The sequence below is a fragment of the Anopheles gambiae genome, chromosome 2, assembly GCF_943734735.2.
Source record: "Anopheles gambiae chromosome 2, idAnoGambNW_F1_1, whole genome shotgun sequence".
Lineage (NCBI taxonomy): Eukaryota > Metazoa > Arthropoda > Insecta > Diptera > Culicidae > Anopheles > Anopheles gambiae.
In genome coordinates, this window is record NC_064601.1 from 14,608,459 (window position 1) to 14,629,514 (window position 21,056).

General features: G+C 48.5%; 1 protein-coding gene across 2 annotated transcripts in view; it reads right to left on the reverse strand.

The window, feature by feature from the left end:
• LOC1281032 (zinc finger protein squeeze) overlaps positions 1 to 21,056 on the reverse strand; it is a 35,493-nt gene that overhangs the window by 3,319 nt on the left and 11,118 nt on the right. For both annotated transcript variants that reach the window (XM_061652049.1, XM_061652048.1), the window contains exons 3-4: positions 19,343 to 19,366; positions 1 to 954 (exon numbers count right to left, since the gene is read on the reverse strand). The exon at positions 1 to 954 is cut by the window's left edge and continues 103 nt beyond it. In XM_061652049.1, the coding sequence (XP_061508033.1) occupies positions 1 to 954; positions 19,343 to 19,366 (978 nt within the window). The remainder of the gene's footprint in view (positions 955 to 19,342; positions 19,367 to 21,056) is intronic.

Below are 21,056 nucleotides of genomic sequence, written 5' to 3' on the forward strand. Positions count from 1 at the left end.
TTGCTGCTGCTGTTGCATTGCTTCCGCTAGGCTGGCGGCCGAATCCGGACTCACCTTCGGCCAGTAGGGATGCTCCAGCCCGACGGCTGCCGCTGCGGCCGCCGCATTACCCACCACCATGCCGCCCATCCGGTTCAGGCCGAGCCCGGCCAGCCCGGCCAGCCCGACGGCAGCCGCATCGGCCACTGCTGCCGCTGCCACTGCCGCCGCATTGGCCGCCGTCGCAGCGCCACCACCTGCACCGCCCCCATTGGGGCTGCCGGCGCCACTGTTGTTGTTAGCGTTACTGGCGTTAGCGTTACTGCTCGCGTTATTGCTGCCACCGTTTGCCGCTCCGGAACCGGCCGAAGCGTTGGCGCCACTCGCTGCCGCTGCGCCGGCACCGCCACCGCTGCCGCCACTGCCCCCACCGCCGCCACCACCACCGCCACCGGCGGCCCGGTTGCGGCGCTTTTCCTCCTTTTCCGCGTGCTTCTGCATGTGCTTCGCCAGGTACGTTTCCTGCGTGTACGATTTGCCGCACAGCTGGCAGATGTGCGTCTTCAGATGCTTCGAGTCCTTGTGCTTGGGGATGTGCTCGAGCAGGGACGCCTCGTCGGTGAAGCACTTGTAGCACGAGTTGCACTTGAACGGTTTGTCCGTCTGATGGCACCGCGAGTGGGACTGCAGGTTGGACAGCTGGGAGAACGCTTTCGGGCAGCCCGGATGGCGGCACTTGTACGGCTTGTCGCCGGTGTGCGTCCGGATGTGCTGCTGCAGATGGGAGAGCTGGGTGAACTTGCGCTGGCAGATCTCGCACCGGTACGGCTTGATGCCGAGATGTATCCGCGTGTGCTGCGACAGGTAGCTCGAGTTGGCGAACGATTTCGTGCACTGGGTGCATTTGTACGGTTTGGTTTCGCGCATCTGCAGCGTGCCGCCGTGCAGCTCCAGGTTCGCCTTCGCGGAGAAGATCTGTTTACGGGGAAAGGAGGAGAGAGAAAGAAGACACATTTTGTAATTAGCGAAGGACATTACGACAATAAGCGAGTGTTTGTTGTTGTTGATGAAGCACCAGCAAAGCACCGAGCGGAGCGCAAATCGAAACTGTGGTTCATGGGGCCTACTGTGATTGACGACCTTGCCCTTCAAAGATGGAATAATGGGCGATTGGGGCTTAAGTGGTGTTTACACGCGGCTTCGGAACCACGGAAGAGTGCTGCTGTGCTCCACGGCCTCTCGAAAACGCATCCAAGCAGGCGTGTTGCATCTTTTACCGGGGGTGTTGTGTGTAAGTGTGATCCTCGAAAAGCTGATCAAACATTTAAATGAATGTCCTCCTCATCATCACCACCACGAGGACAAGTACCTTAATTATGTTGGCACAACACCGAGAGCTGGCGGCTTTGGCGATCGATCATTAATCGACTTCACAAGCCATTGAAGAAAAGCAGTCGTAATTAGTCAATTAAGGGGCCGTTCGTTTTGCATGGTGCGTTTGTAGGGGAAGCAGTTTGCATAAACCCGCAGCAGCACATTTGCCACATGCTCTCTATGCGATTGCGTTGCCGAAAAATTGTTGCTCCCCCAGCTACAAACCCCCGTACCGATCTCTCACACTTCACCAACACCTTGCTGTGAGCGTCTTGGTCCGGAGCGCTGTTGTGTAGTGTTGGTGTTTCCTTCACCGGCAACTATACGCAGTGCTGCAAAATGTCATGAGCATCACGAGATATTCACCAACGAAAATAATGAACATATCCGATGGTAATTGCTGATATTCAATGAAAGTGCGTCATGACATGCCGAACACGACAGCCGAATTGCTTGTGTCCAGGGTCAAGGGTGAACAGTGCTGCCAAATGCCACTGTTTCAGTCACCAACACTCATGACTGAAACGAAGCTCAAATCAGTATCAGTACACCACTAAGATGATCAGAGGTGAGACTCAAACAGCTGGTCGACCAATCACATGCTTGGTGACATTTTGTTTAGCACTCAACTCTTGGTCACTCACCTGGTCACAATCTTGTCTGTCGGTGATAATCACGACATATTTGGAATATTCTTGGCGTGTGTGGTCCTAAGCAACAAGTCTGTCTGCATTGATTGTCTGTCGGGGGTCAAACAGAGCGAGATACCATGCTCATGTTGTTTCTTGGAACCACTCGCACGCACCGCATATTACCTATGACTAACGAGATGATCACCGACTGCAAAAACTGTCCCGACCAAGTGACTGACACAATGTCACCAAGCATGTGATGATCGCAACAACCGCCTCAGTCTCACCTCTGATCATCACAGTAGAGCTCGTACCGCTGACATTATTTTGTTTCTGCCGGAATTTGTCATGACTATGTCAGTGACATTTTTGGCAGAACTGATCACAGTGAAAAAAAAATCATGACATAGTGACTGACCAAGCACTGGTCCGCAAAACTGTCACAAAGCATGCATTGGTCACATCAATCGTTTTGAGTATTATCACCTCTGATTATCACAATTGAGGTACGTGAAGCTGACATGGATTTTGTTTCAGTCAGATTTTTATGACATTTTATGACATTGACAGTGACATTTTGCAGCACTGACTATACGTACGACACACACACACGCGCCCGCACACAAAACGGAACTCAGTAGCGGTCAAGGTCAAGATGGTGGCGCGGTGAAGCGGGGCGAAATAGAACAAAACAAAAATCCAGCGTGCTTTCAATTACTTCATTCAAACTGTGCGAGGCTGGGGGGGGAGTAGCTAAAGGCGTAATACGGGGCACATTCCGAGGAGGTGTGGAACCGGCACGACGACAACAACGACTCGTGTGTTGTTATGTTTGAACGTTTTGGAGATACGGGGATGAGGGTGATCTTTGTTTGAAAATTTTATTAAAAATTCTCTGAAAATAGGCAACTTCTTTTCGACCGAACGTTACTCTCTAATCAAATCAAAGGGGTACACAAACACATGATCACGCCAAATCGCAACATGTGCGTGATGTTTTTTTTTTTTTCTTCTTTTTGTTGTGAAAACTAGCAAGTCATCTCTTTTGCCGCCCCACTACTGGCGCGTGGAGAGTTCGTGGCTTGTGGCCTTAACGAGCACGGAAAGGAAACTTCCAAAACTCCCAAACCCGCACGCGCCATTCGCTTCAAGGCCGTTCGGTGTACTACTACAGGCCAAGGCGCCCTAGAAGCTATAATTATGGTGCCACCAAACGGAGGCAGAACAAGCTTATGTTGGTTCCGGCAGGCAAGAGCTGAGGCTGATCTTCTCATCATCACGTGTGATCCTCTCCGTCATGGTGTACTTTTTTTATATATTTTAAAAACACAAAAGTAGATAGAGCAGCACCAGCTGTTTCTGGGAGATCAAGGCAAAAGTATTTTAATAAAATTGTAATACAGGATTTGCCAGGGATTCGCATAGTTGTGGGACACTTCCTTGACTCTTTCGAAATTAGAATGATGGAAATTGGACTCTATGGCACCCTCTTTGATCAGTATTCTTGTAAATTCCTATTGGATTTGTCCAACAAGGGTGCCAATTAGAGTCCAATTCCCATTACATAAAGTTCATTTCACGTAAAAAGGAGTCAATAAAGTGCCTTACAGCTATGAGAATTCCTGGCAAACCCTGTAAAGATCGCATACAGTCGTTTACAACATGAGGCGAAGATCGCGGAATAACTCCCAAAAAATCCCTTTTACGTCAAAAGCTAGTCTTTTCTAACATTTGTTTTGCGGAATTATCTCTCCTAGTGGGTTGTGAAGCTGCTTGTGTACATTCCTCCTCCCCTCACCAGCAACCGTTCTCGATCGCGTAACACTGATCGTTCGTTCGTTTGCTAACAACACCAACTCTCCCGCGCGTCTGCCGTTTCCCGCGCAGAACTTCAACTGGTCGTGAAGAGGTGCAAAAGAAAAACATACCCATTACACACTCCGCAACACACACACACACACACGTAGGGCAAATAAATGCTAAATTGTGCGTCACTACAACATCACCACCATCAGCATATCGTCGTCGTTGTGCGGGTTCATCAAATATCCATTTAGCTCTTGAAAAGGGGGGAGGGAGGATGAGCTTGAGCTGTGTTTGGAGATGGAGTGTGTGTGTGTGTCCGGGATAGGGGATAAGAGTGTCCAGCAGAAGGTGCCAGGGCTATCGGTGGCCTTCCCTCTTCATTATCCAGACAGACAGAGAGAGAGAGCGAGGAAAGGGTATTAGAGAGAAGCATTGCCAACTTGCTAAAACCCCCTGGCCCGATCGAAGCATCGTACACCGTGTTTCTCTCTAGTGGTTCTTTAAATGAGTGCCTCCCCATCCCCTTTTCAGCTGAGGAGGCACACGTTCGGCGTTTGGTCAAATTTGTAAAATCAAACATAAACAAAGTGGAGAGACTCGAATGAAGAGTACCTCGCAGCTGTCCTTCCCCCACTTCTTTCCTCACTCGGGGGAGGAAGAAAATGGGTGTGATGTAGTAGATAGCAAGCTCCCGCTGTCTCTCTCTCTCTCGCTCGGTAACATAGCCTGATGGGGCGGGAGTGCAGAAAAAGTAAACACAGTAATGCTCCTTTTGCGGAGCTTCGGAGTCTTGTTTGGTTTGGAGTGTCGTCACACACACACACACACACACAAACACACAGGCAGGGAGAGGTTTGACAAATAATTGTTCCTCTCATTGTCGGCCCAAATCGGGCTGGGCGGCTGATGAACGGTGGCACAAATTGAGTGAACGAATTTGCGGTAACCCAAAGACACACCTTCATTGTAAGAGCCGTAGTTCATGTTGGCGTTCCCTAAACGAGAACGTGAGGTGTTCTTGAGTAGACAAGACGTCGAATGCAAGAATAGCAATCGTGAAAATAAATTGGCGGGACATTGTAATGTATAGCAGAATAAGTTGTTCAATAATGTTAAATGTTTAAGTGAAGTTGAATTTTGCAAAAAATATTGAGGTACAGGAAAGAGACACATTAACAGAAATTTGAACCCCAGGGTTGGAAAATGATAAAGCTAAAACCTTATCACAAAACTGCTGAGCGTGAGTGCTAGGAGTGGATTTTCCATTGCAGTTACGGTATCATTGCTGATTGAAAATTGAAATACTTCCCCCCACCCCCCAACCCCCCCCCCCCCCCCCCCCCCCCCCTGTTAACGAGCAGGCGAGTGTACACTTTTATCCTTTTCCCAGCCTCTCTCTCCTTTCCCAACTCCCTCCCTCGATCGTGCGCGCCCCATAAAAGATCGTCTCGAGCAAACCCGGTCGACACGACAGAGCTGCCCGCCAGCAGCTCCTTTCTCGTTGGGCACTGGAAAGGAATGTGCAAAAGAAAACATTTCCCCACCCAAGTGGGGCTACATTTTCCGTTCCAATCCCGAGGCAGAGAGTTAGGAGGCAAGGAGGTGTGTGTATGTGTCGGTGTAAAGGACGTCGTTTGCTTTCCTTTTGCGCGATAAAGGAACGGTAAATCCAGCCAGCAGCAGCAGCAGCAGCAGCAGCATCGCCTTCTTCGATGCCATTCTTCCCGCAGAGAAGAATCATTGAACGAGCGACGATGACGACGACGATGTGTTTTCGTATCGTTTATTATTTTTATTCCCTTTCCCATCCATCCACCCGCCCGGGTCCATTCCTTTTTGCTGTCTGGGCATGGGATGAAGGCCCGGAAGAGGCATGGAGCATCGTAGTCAATTCTATCAATTTCTAGTGGAGTACCCCACACCACCATCTCCCGTTCTATGATAATATATGGAAGCACAGGGCGGGGGAAAAAAGAGCCAAAAATCAAAACACCCAACGGCCATACACTCTGCCTCTCTCTCTCTCTCTCTTTCTCTCACACACGGAAAAGGGCCGCAACGGAACAGGTGACTGAGGGATTGAGGCGCTGGTGGACGACGAGTGGGATATATTGGCCACTGCTGATGCGCTGTTGCTCCTAGACCTTCCTTCCCACCTCTTCACCGCTTCCCACTCCAACCCGCCCACACCTACTCGTGTTTTGTTTTTGTTATTCTTTCATTTTCTTTTGCTGCTCGACAGAAAAAAAAACATTCGACAGCAGCAGCAGCAGCAGCAGCAGTAGAGTGTCGGGTGTTTTCTTCACCCATTTTGCCGTTCTACATTTCCGCCCACCCGGCGCACCATCCATCTTCTTCCTGGTGCTTCCACCACCGACCAACCCCTTCTTTTTTGTCACTTGGATGATGTGTTGTTTTTGGTTTTTCTGTTGATTTTGCTGTTGTTTTGATTGTGTGTGTTTTTTTTTCGTTTCGTTTCGTTTCGTTTCTCTTTGGTGGCGTTCTCTCTCTCGCTCTCTCATCCCTTCACACCACACGGGTTACTGCGATTCGCGCGAGAATCATTCTCGCTTGTGTTTGTGTGTGTGCGCGTGTGTGTGTGGAAGGGAAAGAGCGGGAGGGGACGGTGGAAGCAGGAGTTGTTTTACATTTATTTTTATTTTATTTTAATGCTTCTTTTTTCTGCCTTTCCACTTTACCGTCTCGTTCACATTCCAGTCCATGCCAACTGCCCCTAACTGTGTGTGTGTGTTTGTAGGTGTGTGCAAAAGTGGATTTTTGGTTGCACATTTTTTTTCTTGTTCTTCACCTTTTCGGTCGTTTGAAAAAGAGAGATCGAAACAGACAGAAACGGAAACAAAACGGGCTTTGTGTGTGTGAGCGGGTTTCTTTTTTTCGTGTGCGTAAAACTCCCGCCCGTTCAAGCACATGGGGTGGGGTGGGAGAGGAGGTGTGCGTAAATCATGCTAAAAAATGAATTGCATTCTCCAGAACTGCAGAGCATGCAGCAACGCAGCCCACACAACACACAAAAGAGGAAAGGACGGAGAAAAGAGGAAAAGGAAGAGCATCGTGTGCTCGAGAATTGCATGCAGTGCAGTTGCACACACAGTGGCAGCGGATGTATGTATGCAAAATGCATCCCAACCGCCCCCCCCCCCCCCTCCCACCCTCGTTTTGTCCTTTTCTGCACAGGATTAACAGTGGAGTGGAAAATGGTTCGCGATGGAAAACATGTTAGTCTCAAAACTCGGGGTGGAAAAGGCTTAAGATTGTTCCCCCTCTTACACTTCGTTGGCAGCATACAATGTGTGTGCAATTATGCATATGTGTAGGTGGGTGTGTGTGGGTGTGTGTTTGTGTGTGATTTAAAAAGAAAAGAATAAAAAGGATACAAAATAACTCCACTTTTTCGTCCTTTAAGGAGTCGCGGCGCGTTCGAATAAAAGCGGATGCTCACCTTCACATCGAGATCGTCCGACTCTTCGCTCTTCTCCCGCTTCACCGGTATGGAGGCCGGATTAATCTTGCCCTCCTCGCTGGCAAGCAAAAGCTGCCCAAACACTGGTGCCATCATGACTGGGGGAGGAGGGAACGGTAGTGAACCGTCAACTGGATGTGTAATTGCACTGTAATATATTCCTTAAGGAACCGCGATAAAGGAACCTTCTTCTTCGTGCACCCACTAACACTTTCACAATCTATTGATCTATATGATTTTTACTATTTTTTTGTTTAAATTTTTAAATTATTGCACTTTTGCTTATCACGCACACCACCACCCTCGGTATCTTCTCGTTCACACACGCTCAACTGTGCCGCGACGGCCACTGCAGCTTCATTATTGCCCGGCGTTCGTACTACTACACCAACCACAAGGGAGAAGGGAAAAGGGGCACGGTTTGTTATTGTTTCTCCGATGAGTGTGCGTGTGTGTGCGTGTGGGTTTTAAAGGAAAATCAGATGCGCACACACCCCCGTGTACGTCTTCTACTCACTAGGCGGGAATTGCTTGACACACTTGCATTATTAACCTATAACGACGATCGGAGTAAGCAGCTATTCGGGGTGGAAAAACGTTAGAAAATGCACACCACCAACTTCTACATTACTCGAGCGTAAAGGAAAAAGCGAAGGATGTGTCTTCCTTGATCACGGGAGGGAAGAAAAAATGGTTTTGGGAAAACTCGCTCGCTCTGTCACAAATCGCAGCAAGCGCCGACGACGACAACGCACACCCGAACAAAGCGAACCGTAGCAGGCCAATGTGTGTGTGTGGCGTGTCGGTTCGGTGTTGGACCGTGTGTGCTGCTGCTGCTGCTGCTGGCGGCCGCCTCTGTCCTTGGGGGTGGTGTCCGCCGTTTTTGGGAGGAGGATGGGGAGTTGCCGTGGAGGAGACGCTCGATGAGCATCCCTTTTTGGCTGGCTTGTTCTCTCTCTCCGGCAGGAAAAACTCTCACGTGCGAAAACCCGACACACACACACACACACGGGGGGACAGATCTGATTTCGATATCACTTTTTGTGGGAGTTTTTTGTGCGCTCTCTCTCTCTCTCTCGCGGGTGTTTTAATTTTGGCTTCCCGGAGACGATTTTTTGTAGAGCTGGCTGGCTGGCTCTCTTGTAACAACACACAGCGCGCGCACCACAAATCGAAAGGCGAACACGACGACGGCAGACGGTTTTTTTGTTCATTCTCTTCCACGGTCTGTCTGTGTGTGCGTGTGTGTCTGTGTGTTACCTTCTTTTTGTGACCCTTCTTGTGGGTGGCGCGGGGGAGGGAGGGCGACAGTAACGCGCAAGAAGGGACTGGAGGGGGGGTACAACTCATGCGTTTTGCCGCACGCTCTCGCACACAACTAGCAGCGCACGAGGGGGGATGATCTCGCTCGTGTACACGCGTGTGTACGCCATTTGAGGTTTTTGTGCCCAGAACGCACACACTTCTTTGGTCCATTTTCTTTTTTTCTTCAAATGCTCACACACATTTTTTAATAATCTTTTCCCGAGGGAGTGAATGTTTTGTTTGTTACGAAAGAAATGTTGAGAAAAAATGGACACCAAACCAACATATTTACTCAAGCACGTGGAATCACAGAGTTTTGCCCTCAAACATGTATGCAAATGTATGCACAATAACAATTTGCCAGAAGGACCGTTTTTGGTACCCACACACACACAGACAGCGATTTTTTAGAATAAACACACAAGTTAATACTATTTTTTTCGTGAGCCGCAAATTAAAACGAGATCGAGTTAGAACGACATCGCGCGCGCGCTTCTACACGATGAGGTTAAGAATAACAATAAAGCACACACACACAAACACACATTCACCAGCAATAAGGGAAAGAAAAGGGCACTTTTATCGCGGGAGGACTGGCTGCTGCTGTTTTTTTCGATCGACCGACCGACCATCCACTTTGCTCCGTACGCGGCAAACAAGTGTAGTGTGTGCAAGCGTGTGTGCCACACGGAGAGCAGCACACACAAGGACGGGGGAATTGTTCGCACAGTCGCGCGCACACATTCATACGACACGCAACACACACACACACACACACGCACTTCGGGGGAGAAGAAGAGCAAAAACAAAAAAATAACCCTCTTGCTAAGTAAACACACGCGACAAAATTCTGCCAAATTCAACATTCAAACGAGCGCACACACATTCCTGCATCCGTCGCCGCCGCCGCCACCACACACGCATGGAACGACGAGAGTCGTCGCTCGTTTCGCGTGAACAAAAAACCACACACACACACACAAGCACATACGCGGCCTACACTACTGCGCTGCACGCACACAGCCACACACTCGTACGCATTGCGCGCACACACACACACGGTCAAGGGAAAGGGTGATGGGCTTGCTAAGAGGGAATAAAAAAAACTGCCGCGATGTTCGAAAAATTAACGCCACTCGAATTCCCTCTCTGCCTCCCGCTAGCACGGGATCATTTCCATGGAAATGATTGCCGCTTAAAACTAAACAAAACTAACGCACCAACACACCAACACACACACACACGCGCCCGCATGGACACCGAAAAAATGGGAAGGCAAAAAAAAAGGAAAACACTTTTTTCATCTTCTTCAAGTGCGGCGCGATTTTTTCACTCTCTCTCTCTCTCGCTTTCTCGCTCTCTCGCATCTTCTCGGCTCTTGTCGTGTCGTTTCTCGCCTACTGCTGAGCGCGGGAGACCAATCGGGAGGATATGAGCGTGTGTGTGTGTCATTTCGACATTTTTTTACCTCTTATTTGTGGCTATTTTTTGCCTCAACAACGGCGGGGAGCCGCCGCCGCCAACACTCACTTAGAGTTGGGAAAGAAAAATGCATTTTTCTGCCGAATACAAAGCGGTGGAAAAGTTTTCATCCTCCCGCTACCTGTCCCTTCCAAGCTAATCCACGCACACACGCTGGAGAGAGTGCGCTCACAAAAAGTATTTGCAGGTTTTGCAAAAAATAACCTCCCCTCCCCCACTTCCTCCTCCCGCCCCAACCAACCCACATATCACGAACGTCACACACAGCGTCACCGAGAGGGCCCCCCCAAAAGAACGGCACAAGGCACAGTATCACGGCACACAGCGAGCGATAAACAATAAAGGGGGGGAAAAACGCATCACCCCGATGCCACACAAACGCAATTACAAACTGCACTTTTGATTACATTTGCCGCGGGATCATTTTTTTGCGTAACGTCGCATTTTGCACTCAAAAAAACACTTGACGCGAGCACAGCCGAGCAAAACACATCCGCACGCTTCGAATGGTAAGAAAAAAAGAGATGCGTTACAAGGCGTTACCTCGCCCAAGACGACGGCTAGAAGCGCAACACACCGCGCACGGGAAAGAGAGAGAGAGAGAGCGAGAGCGAGCACGGGGCATCTCGCTCACTCAATGTGTGTGCACAGTTTTTGCGCTGATGCCTGCTGGCAAAACGCACACACACACACACACACACACATGTAGCTTTGCGCTCAGCAGGAACATGAGGCCGTAACACAAAGCGAGCGAAAGCGAGACCGCACACAACTACTGCTGCACTGGTCGCGCACAGCTCGAACGGGTGTTACGGCGAATGGGAGCAATGTTGTCCAGTTTACGATGGCACGTCTCACTGTGCGGTGAGCGATGCTGGTGCTCGAATTGCGCGTAGCTCACACGTCCGCTCACGCGTTACACTTTGCTCACTATGGGGCGGTGAGCTGTGCCGCGTGCGTTTGGTGAGATGAGATAAGAGACAGCATGAGACACCAGTGTACGTCCTATGTGGAGGGATTTCTGCAATTGGCGCTGTTATTCGCATAATTTAACGTGTTTTGGAGTGCGTCGAAAATTTAAATTATGAAATGTCATGAAAAATTACGACAATTAATAATATAAATTTTCCAATAAAACTTAACAAGTAAAGTAATAGTACAATCACTCTCTTCTCCTTTACATCGATCAACACAAAAAATTAAAATCATTTAAAAAAGCCGTTTTACTGTGTTTCTTTTCAATTTTCAATTTCTTCCCAACATTCCCATTTACTCCACATGTAACACACCTACTCACACACGCACACACACTGAAAAACGTCATTTTCTCATCACTTTCCCTGAAAGCGCGCGCGCGCCTATGGGAGCATGGTGGGGGCGGATAAACGACGAGCAGGGCCGCTTTTAGCAGATTCTTTAATCGACCATCTCCTCCTTTTTTAAAGATTTTTTTATCGATTCCAGAGGGCACCTCACACGCCTTCCCTCTCCCCCCTCATCATACACACACGCCGGGTCAAGCATGAGCAACAAGAAGGGCGCGCGCGCGCGCGCTCGTCGTGTCCGTGCGTGTGTGCGGGTTTTGTAGCATATTATATACAATACACACACTCTCTCTCTCTCTTTCTCTCTCATTGCCACCTCCCGTACCCGTGGCCAGATGTACAAAAACTCACCTTAAAAAAAAAGGAAACGAAAAAACCGGCCACAACCGGGTGCCGGGGAAAAACCTTTTTGGCAATATATCGAGGGATGAATTTTCCCTTTTCGCTTCACAGGGCGCCCTGCGTTAGATGAGTGTGTGTGTGTTTTTTTTTTTATTTTCTCGCCCTTACGTTAAAAAAGGGACAGCCAAGCCAACACATGTACCGGTGGCGCGCAGGGGCGCGGAGAGGGTATTCAGCCCGAACGCAACACTACCGGACCTCGTCGGCACTGGACGGTCAAGTGAGGGGAGAGCCGAGAGGGGGAGGAAAAGGACGCCACTGTTCGGGGTGCTGCAGGACAACGGAATGTTTGCAAAATAGTCCGAGAGGGACGGAACGGACCCCGACCGAACCGGGGGGGGGGGAAAATTCGACCGTTAAGGTTTTGAAGGGACTTGGACACACACACACACAAACAAGGAAGAAGGGCTACGCTTTTTATGTGTTTAAAAGGGAGGGGAGGTGGAGACGGGAGGACGGACGGGGTTTGGTTCGGTGTACACGTTTGTCGGGGCCGAGTTTTGCGGTGAAAATGGGGGAATTTCCCTAAATTTTTCATCTCCTCGCTGGAAACTGAATTATTTAGTCACCATGAGTTTGACATACATTCTAGCAGCATAAAAGCATTGCAGAGAGTTTGACACTCTTTCGATGAGTTTCTCCACAAATCACCACACGAAAAAGTAAGAAGAAAAAAAAGGACGAAAAAAAAGGACCAAAAATTTACATACTGCAGTTTGTTGCAGAACGCCAAAAACAGAGCGCGCACCACCATATTTCCCGCAGGGCAACGAACGATAATGCCACAACCCAACCCCAGCAGTGCCCCCTCAACAAAAAAAAACCCCAAAAATTCTTTCCCCCAACCAAAAGCAGCAAAAAAATAAAAAGAAATGCTCAAACTTCCACGTTGAAGGTTTTCCTCCGTTTCCCCCCCCCCCCCCCCCCCCTTCCATCATCAAGTCCAAAAAAATGCGCTACGGAACAACCCTCACTGCCCTTCTGTATGCGCCTCACCACTCCCTTCACCACTCCCATCACCCTTTCTCACGCTCTCTTTCGCTCCCTTTCAAAAAATGCATAAAACCGCGAAAATCTGCACACACACGCACACGTGCTTTTCGCTCCATATATATATACAGGCACACACACACACATACACGGACACACCGCCCGCAGATCCGCGAGCGCGAGCTAATGAAAAAAAACGCGACGAGAAGAAAAAGAAACCATTCCCAAACACAGCGAAAAAAAAAGAAAGAAAGAAAAAAAGACGACGCCGCAAGAAAAGAAGAGAAAAAAAACACACCCCCCCATCGACAAGAGCGAATCTCCTCCACTTTCGTTTTGATGTTGTGTTTCCTCTTCTGCTTCTTGTTCGTTTTCTGCCTCGTTTGCCCTTTTTTTTGTTGTTGCTGCTGTTGCTGCTGTTAATGCTTGGCGTTACTACTTGCGTGTCGCGCGAATGTGTCTCGTCGTTTCGAAGCTTTTCATCCGCACCACCGCCGCCGCCGCCGCCGCGCCTGTCAACGTGCGCCCTCGCCTTCCCACTCCACTCACCCCCACACCCTGCTACGGGAAAAGGTAGGCGAAACTTTTAAAAAAATCCCACCTCACATCCCCAACGAGCGCGGGGCCCAAACACCAACGCATCATTCATGCGCGGCAGCGGCGCCCCGAACAAATGCAACCCAGCGCGACAACACACAACGAAAGCGCAGAGGGAGAGAGAGAAAAAAAAAGGAAAAACTGCCAAAAAATGTGTGTGCGATTTTTTTCTTCTTCTTTTGAACCCGTTTCATTCTTCCCGTAAACACTACCAAACCACCCCAAAATATACGCTTGTAGTGGTGGACCCCCCGCCCGCGTGTATGCGTGTTTCTCTGTCCCACGCTCTGTCGCTCACTCTCTTTCTTTCTCTCTTGCTGGCGCGCTCTATGGTTGCTGCTGCTGGTCGGTGATGCTAATGCTGCTGCCGTTAGTCGAAAGGTAAGGCAAGCGAGTGTTTGTATGCGTGTGCGCGCGCGCGCACATACACTGTCACTTGTAGCTCAAAAAACCGAAAACGAACCCAAAAAAACGCAGGGGGTGAGATGGGATTTCGCGTTTCTTTTTTTTTGCTTCTGTTGTTAGCTTCTGTTGTTAGCCCAAAAACGTACCTTCCTCCCTCCCCCTCGGGTATACACGTGCATCCCCCTTAAAAGGAAATGCAATTTTTGGGTTTACCATCGCACAAATGGCCAATCGCTTCAAACACCCCAAAAAAACTGCATTTCCCAAAATTGCAATATGCGTGTGCGTGGCAGCGCCGGCCACCCCTAGCGGTAAAAGCCCGTAATGTCTCACCCGCCATCATCATCATCATCGTCATCATCGTGTAGCACCTAAAACGGCGTGCCAAACAGCAACAAAAAAAACGGCAAACCCGCACTTTTATGTACCTTTTTTGCTCCCGTCGCGAAACGCGGGGTTGGAGAAAAATCTCATCAAACGCATACACACAAACACAAACACACACAGTCAATGCAGAGAGAGGGCTGATATACAACAAGGTAAAACGAGAGAACGATTGAGAGAGAGAGAGAGATGGAGCGAGTGAGTTACGGGTTGGGGAGGGAGGAGGAGGAGGTCGCGGCTAGAATACCAAAAAACGCATTCACCCATCCCAGACGCACACACATAACCAAAAAAAAAAGCGAAGCTGCTGCGCTGCCTGCTTTGATAGTTTTGGCTATTTTGTGTTCTCTCTCTCTCTTTTTTGTGTGTCACTTCTCTTCCCTTCCCGCTTGGCTGTGCACTATCAAGCACGTGTACACACACACACATGCACAACCCCTGCCGAAAATTGCATTTTTACCACCACCAGCGAGAAGCGCCAAACAACAAAAAAGCGATTCTTTGTCACCATCAGATTTTGATACACGCTACAATGTTGCGCATTGTGCATGTGGAGTGGGGGGGGGGGGGTGCAGGTGATCGAGTGGGGCAACACCACCGTTCCCCCAAAACACCCCACCCCGATCCATCCTTCCATCACCGGGAAGGTTCTTCCGCACACACACACACACGCGCGAGCGCGCGGGAGCGTTTTTTGGGGCCGAACATGAAGAACCACAAACGGCAATAATAAAAAGAAGAAGAAGAAGCAGAGGTAGAATCACCGCCACTGACCGACAAAGAGAGCGTGTGGCGGCTGACGTAATGTGCGTGGTTTTCGGTGGGATATCTTGGTTGGGTGGAGGGGAAGGCAGCGGCCCGTACACTCCCAGACGGTCGATGCACACACGTGAAGCCCGGCGCAACATGGGCACATCACCGCATGCTGCGATCGGCGGTTCTCTGTCGAGGTTCTCAGCATACGTACGGTCTCGTTCCCGTCTCGTTCTCGCTTGCACGATGACGTTGCCGGTGGAAAGTGTTGTTGGATCGTGGTTTGGGAAGGATTGATTGTAAAACAGGCTTTTAAAAACTTCTTTTAATGGTTTAAAGCATGTTATTAAGTCATTTGAAACAACTACAGGAAGCCTAAGCTGGCAGAAACGTTCGCAGTAGAAGTATTGTTATTTCGTTTGTATAATTTACAGCTTTTTGTTTGCCTTTTACTTCTCGATTTGTGCACGCTTTTGTTAATCCGTTGAGGTTTATCATTATTATAGAGGTACTTTTAACACTTATTAATCCTGTTCATCTTCTTGTGTGTTTACTTTTACAATTTCCAGGTTTTACATTTTGTATTCTCTTTCAAAAATTCACCTAAAACGTCCTACAAAAATGCCTTCTCCTTGTCTTGCTAGCATAGATCAGACTACAAAAACACTCCTTCCACAAACGTTCTTTGAATGCCAATTTTGTATCACATTTGAACAAGTGACAAAAACAAAAAAAAACAAACGCTCCACAGCGCCTCTACACAACACTTTCCATTAACGCGGCGGAGGTCTTTTCCACCAGCAAGAAAGCACACCATTCATACCATCTCGTCTGCGAGAGGCTTATGCGCTGGGGCACGATGAAGTCGCCCTTGCCCGGGCGGAATTATGTCGCGGCAGCAGCCCTCCTATTAAGCCCGGCCGTAAAGCAATTAACCATAGTACCCGGAGTGACGGAAGTAGGCAAAACATTTGTCTGCGAGCGTGTGTGTCGTTTTCTTTATCCCTTTTTTATATATTTTTTTTTTTGCAATTTTGGCACACTTGGCAGTAAAATGTGTAAATTGCCATCGCCCAAAAACAGCTCCGGCTAGAACAAAATGTGTGTTTCTGTGTGTCCAGTGGCATGTGGCAGCATGTGTGCACGCGCCGAGACCCACGGGATAGTAGTATGATTCATTAAGCAAATGTACGCAAAAGTAACGCAAAGTAGCTTCTGCCCAAGAGGTCTCTCCTCTTCCCTCGAAGGGATAATATCTTGAAGGAGACCGATTGACGTACATTTTTCAACGCGTCAACAAGCAGGCGGATAATGTATTCACAGAACCCCCCCTCCAATCGTTCCCCAATCTTCCACAACCCTCTCCCCCACCCCCAGAGTGTCATCCAAGCGGCCGCGGTCCGCAGAGACGCAGGTTGGTGGGGTTCATTCACTTGTTGCTTGACGCTTGCTGGCGCCATTGAGTGTTCGCGAGCCCCGCGTGTTACGTTTGTTTTGTGCAAATCGATTGTGTTGGAAGTTATTAGCACCCTTACCCTCCCTTATTCGAGTGCTGCATCAGCAGCAAAAGACAACACACACACACACCGATTGGGCCGCGACAAACGGCAGTGAAAATTGCCAATGCCATCATAAATGCGCCGTTTTTCGCTTCGGCTGCATCCAACTCTACTAACCAACAGCGCGGGCAGCGATTATCATTTGTCGCTTTTTTGCCGAAAAACAACACACGCAAGACACACATAATTGTAACCACCGAAAGCGTAAATTGAATTATAACACAAACATATCGGCGTACGTACAACAGCTAATGACACACACGTCAGCTCGTTTCCGGGGCGACAACAAGGGGGAAGAGGAGTAAGTCCTCCTTCCCGAGGGGGTAGAGAACATATGTTTTTTGTGGCTGTATCGTGTGTGTCAATGTGCCGATCGGGAGTTAATGATCTTTGTACACAAAAGTCCGCGCGTTGCGAGGTTCCGGGTACGTCATTGGCCTTAATGAGATTTGGCGATCGTTACTGGTGGAGAGTGGCATCAGGACACGAACCTGAATACGTCACGAAAGTTCACCCCAAAAAGGATGGAACAGGATCTCGAAAATTATATCAAGAGTGCAATTTCTGCATTTCTTGCTGGCAAGGCAATTAGTACCACCAGAACAAGCCAAAGTTAGGATATTCTTCACTCAGCGCCTTCGTGCCGTAAACGCTTTCTCACGTGCGATGCATCCGTTAGCTTGCAAACACGTGTCAAATGGAGGATCACATTTTCGGTCATCCCTGTTTTCCCTTACGTGTTTTGTGTTTCGTTTCGTTCCAGCGGCACACAGGCAGGACGAAAAAGGGAACACTGCCTTACTGCTCCACCCGAACGAACCGAACACAATCGAACGCGTGGCTACCGCGTGGTAAGCAACAAAACAAAAAAATGCCCCCAAAACGCATAAATCAAGCGAAACCCAAATGAAGATCAGCATGGGTTCTCTGGTGTGTTTTGGGACTGAAGAAGTCCCCGACAGCAAGCAAAAACGAGAGAGAGAGAAAAAAAACTGAAGGGACACACGCGCACACCCATGGTCATAAACATGTCCAGCGAAACGGGGAGGCCGGCTCCCCACCAGGAGCCGGCCTCATTGCAATTACCCCGCGTGAGTGTGTGATCTTGAAAGCCACCGGTTACGGTGGCAGCTTTTTGCATCTGCCTTCGCTGCGTGCATACTAAGGGAATGGAGAAAAAACAGCAAACAGTGCACCCCATAAATCATACCCACCATCACACGCCATGGATCTCCCCGCCGCTGTAGCTCTGAATCGGCTCTGACGGCTCTTAAGCGGGTAAGTTGCATCGATCGTTCGAGCGGCGAACGGGCAAAAGCGGAATGTCGGAGCGGGGACCGAGCGTTGAAACTGTTGAAATCAAACCGATACGCATCCGATGTCTAACGCCGATCTTGGCCGATGAGTGCAAATTGAGTGCGTGAAGGTAATTAAGTTTTAAAGCCCCCAAAAATGCTTCCCATCCGGTCTGGTTGCGCGCAGTTCGGGGGGCGCGGCAAAGCGGATCAAATGAAAGAACACATCACCGATAGCGCTAAATGGACGTGCACACGTACGAAGGGGCACAGCAATCGACATCGACTCGGAACATTTGGGCGATGAAATCATAAACATTAGCTCGCTGACAACTTCTTCTCCCCGGTTCGGTTGATCGTTGCTGTTAGATTCACCGTTTGACGTGGGACTCGATTGTTCCCATGTCCCTGCTGCACCCGTGCTCGAGCTAATGTTAAATTCTTCCAACGAAGACCAGTGGACGAACGACGATGATTATGATGAAAAATTACAAACCTCATTAAAAAGCGCAAACAAGTGCGCAATATCACCAAAAGTAACACATGCTCGAGAGGCGCGACAGTAGAAGCGCTCCTTTTTGCGTGTGGGAAACGCAAAGACAGCAAGGAAGAAGGAAGCATAAAAAAAGATAGGCAACCAAAACAGGACACGGAATTGGTGTGCGCAAAAGCGGAAGAAAACACGGGTGATGGTTGGTGGTTTCGAGCGAGAATTATCGTCTTTTGATAGCGTACAATTTGCGTATCACGTGTTATCGCGGCGATCGCTTGCTACTCCGTGAGCCTTTCACCCGTCCTCTGGGTACGGGGTGTTGCTTGCACACAAAAAAAGGAAAGGAAAAAGGCTCCACCAGAAGGAGAAAGCTTAATGGGCGGTGTCCTCGCGATCGGACAGCACACCACCGGACCAGCTGACTGTCAATCAGCACACACACTGGCGAAGAAGGGGAAAGGGGAAGATGGAAGCAACGGGTTTTCTGAGCAGATTCATCGCTGCAGAAATGTGTTGAATCGTCCTGCGAGCGTGTGTGTGCTTTTGGCGGGGGAAAAACTTTGTTCAGGTGCCTCTATCATCATTTATTATCAGGGTTCACAGGACACACCACGCCTGTCCAAAGTAGCGCCCAATCACCTGTTTGTGTGAGGAGAGGGACCCCCTCGCGCGAGAAGCGAACACACAGGCAGTAGGCAGTACAACTAATTGCGAAAAGATGTACTGCAACAGCAATATGCTAAGCAGACACACGGTTGGGGGCCCATCAGAGGGCGCGTCATAAATATGTCAGCCCGGAAAGGACCAGCCGGATCGAAGGGAAAGGAGATGGTTTTCGAGTTTGAGTTTGGAGGTTTGCAGTTTGGTGTGGGGTCGATTCAATTAGATTATCAGCTAAAAGGTATAATTTGGATGCAAAACTGTAATGCGGACGATTTGTTTTACATCCTATTTGAATTCGACGACGGGCTGCTCAGTGTAGATGCATTTGCTAGGTGCATTTGGTAGCCGGTTTGTGGTAATTTGAGGAGGTGTGTAATTTAAGAGCAGAAAACGATTTGCTAACCATCATGTACATACCTTTTTACGACCTTTTCCGTATCTCTGCAAAAAAAAAGTGAAATAGAGAGAGAAAAAACAAACATTAGAACACGATTGAAGCAAAATTAGAGGGAAAAAAGAGGCAAACAAACAAACCACACTCAATCACAACATGATAATATTCAGCAATTATTTATCAAACCCCCCCCCCCCCACTCCTACTGGATAAAATCATACAATAGTCGTTTGTGCGTGTGTGGTAAGGGTTTTTTTGCATAACAATCTCCCCCAGAATCAATTATTGCAAAGCACCCATCCCAAATACCCAGCAATCGATTACATACAGCATTTGCTAAACCATCAAACATAAAAGCACATTATCACTCACCACAACACACTGCTCCTTCCGCTCTCTCCCCCTATTTTGCTCACCCCCCCCCCCCCCCCTTTCCCTCCCGCACGGTGGGCAAAAATGTTTGAAGATTGCCCCTTTTTTCTCTTTTGTTGTTTGCACGCCAAACGTGCAAAAAACACACACTCTCGTCCGTATATTTTGTTGTCCACTAACCACATGAAGCGGCGGAACAATTTCAAAAAGTTAAAAAAAATTAAAAAAAGTAAACCATTACTAACGCCTGATTTGCGATATGTGTTCAATCAGTTCGGTTGCGTGAATATAGTGGAAAAAAGAACAAAAAAAGACTAGAAATGAATGCATTTTTGCTGCTGTGATTCCTCCCGTTTTTTATGCTGCCATCTGTGTTTATGCGACTAGTTATATTCTCTGTTATTTGATTTGCATTTTTGCATTCGCTGCATGAGACTGGCTGGCTGGCTGGGGGGCATTTTTAAATGATAGATTTTTCTATTATTCGTTAATGGTTTGGCGGTGGTGTGGGGCTGACGAGTAGAACCACCATTTTTCAGCCCCCTGCTCGCGGAGTTTAATCAGGCGCATCAGGCGGGCAGTCGCTTTTATGCTAAAAAATACTTTAATGATCGTCACAGCCCAAACTGTGTGTGTGCAGCAGTGTTTTGTTACAAACATAAGAGAAACGCCATGCAATTGCAATGGAAAACGAGAGTAATTTAAGCAGTTTAATGTGAAAAATCAGATAATTACGTTGATGGTGATCATTTTTCATACGATTTTTCCATATTTTGCTCCCGAAGAGATCACAATTATGCCTTCTCTCTTTACGCCGTTGGGGGACAATCATCCCAGGCAGGTGATAGATTGTGTGTCCTGTCCACCCTGGGGCTGTCGTACTTTATTTTTTGCTCTGTGTTGTGTTATAAAATCACAAATGTTTGGTATCGCGGTTTGATGCTAAAACACAATAATGATGTACACACCACACACACCCATCTCATCACCATTGGCATCTGTGGAGTTATTTTTCGCAATTGGTCTGTTTTGTCTGTTTTTTTCCTTCCATTTTCCACCACACAACACCCTCCAAAAGTCTGCTGCTGCTGACGGGCTAGAGCAACATAATAAAAATGGTGCTGAGTGTGATTATTCCCTTCCTTCCTCGTTTCAATTACTGGTTTTTTTTTTGTTTCATGTGTCCTGGGTCGTGCTTTTTTCTACCGATCACCAGGATCGAAATCAAACTCATCAAACCACACGTGCATCGCCCGCTCTCCCACACAGTACCTGATGCATTTAACCACCGCACGACCTCAGCGCACTTTTATGCAGAATCCTGTTTTGCTTTTTTTGTTTGTGTGTTTGCTCATCAACCTTCCA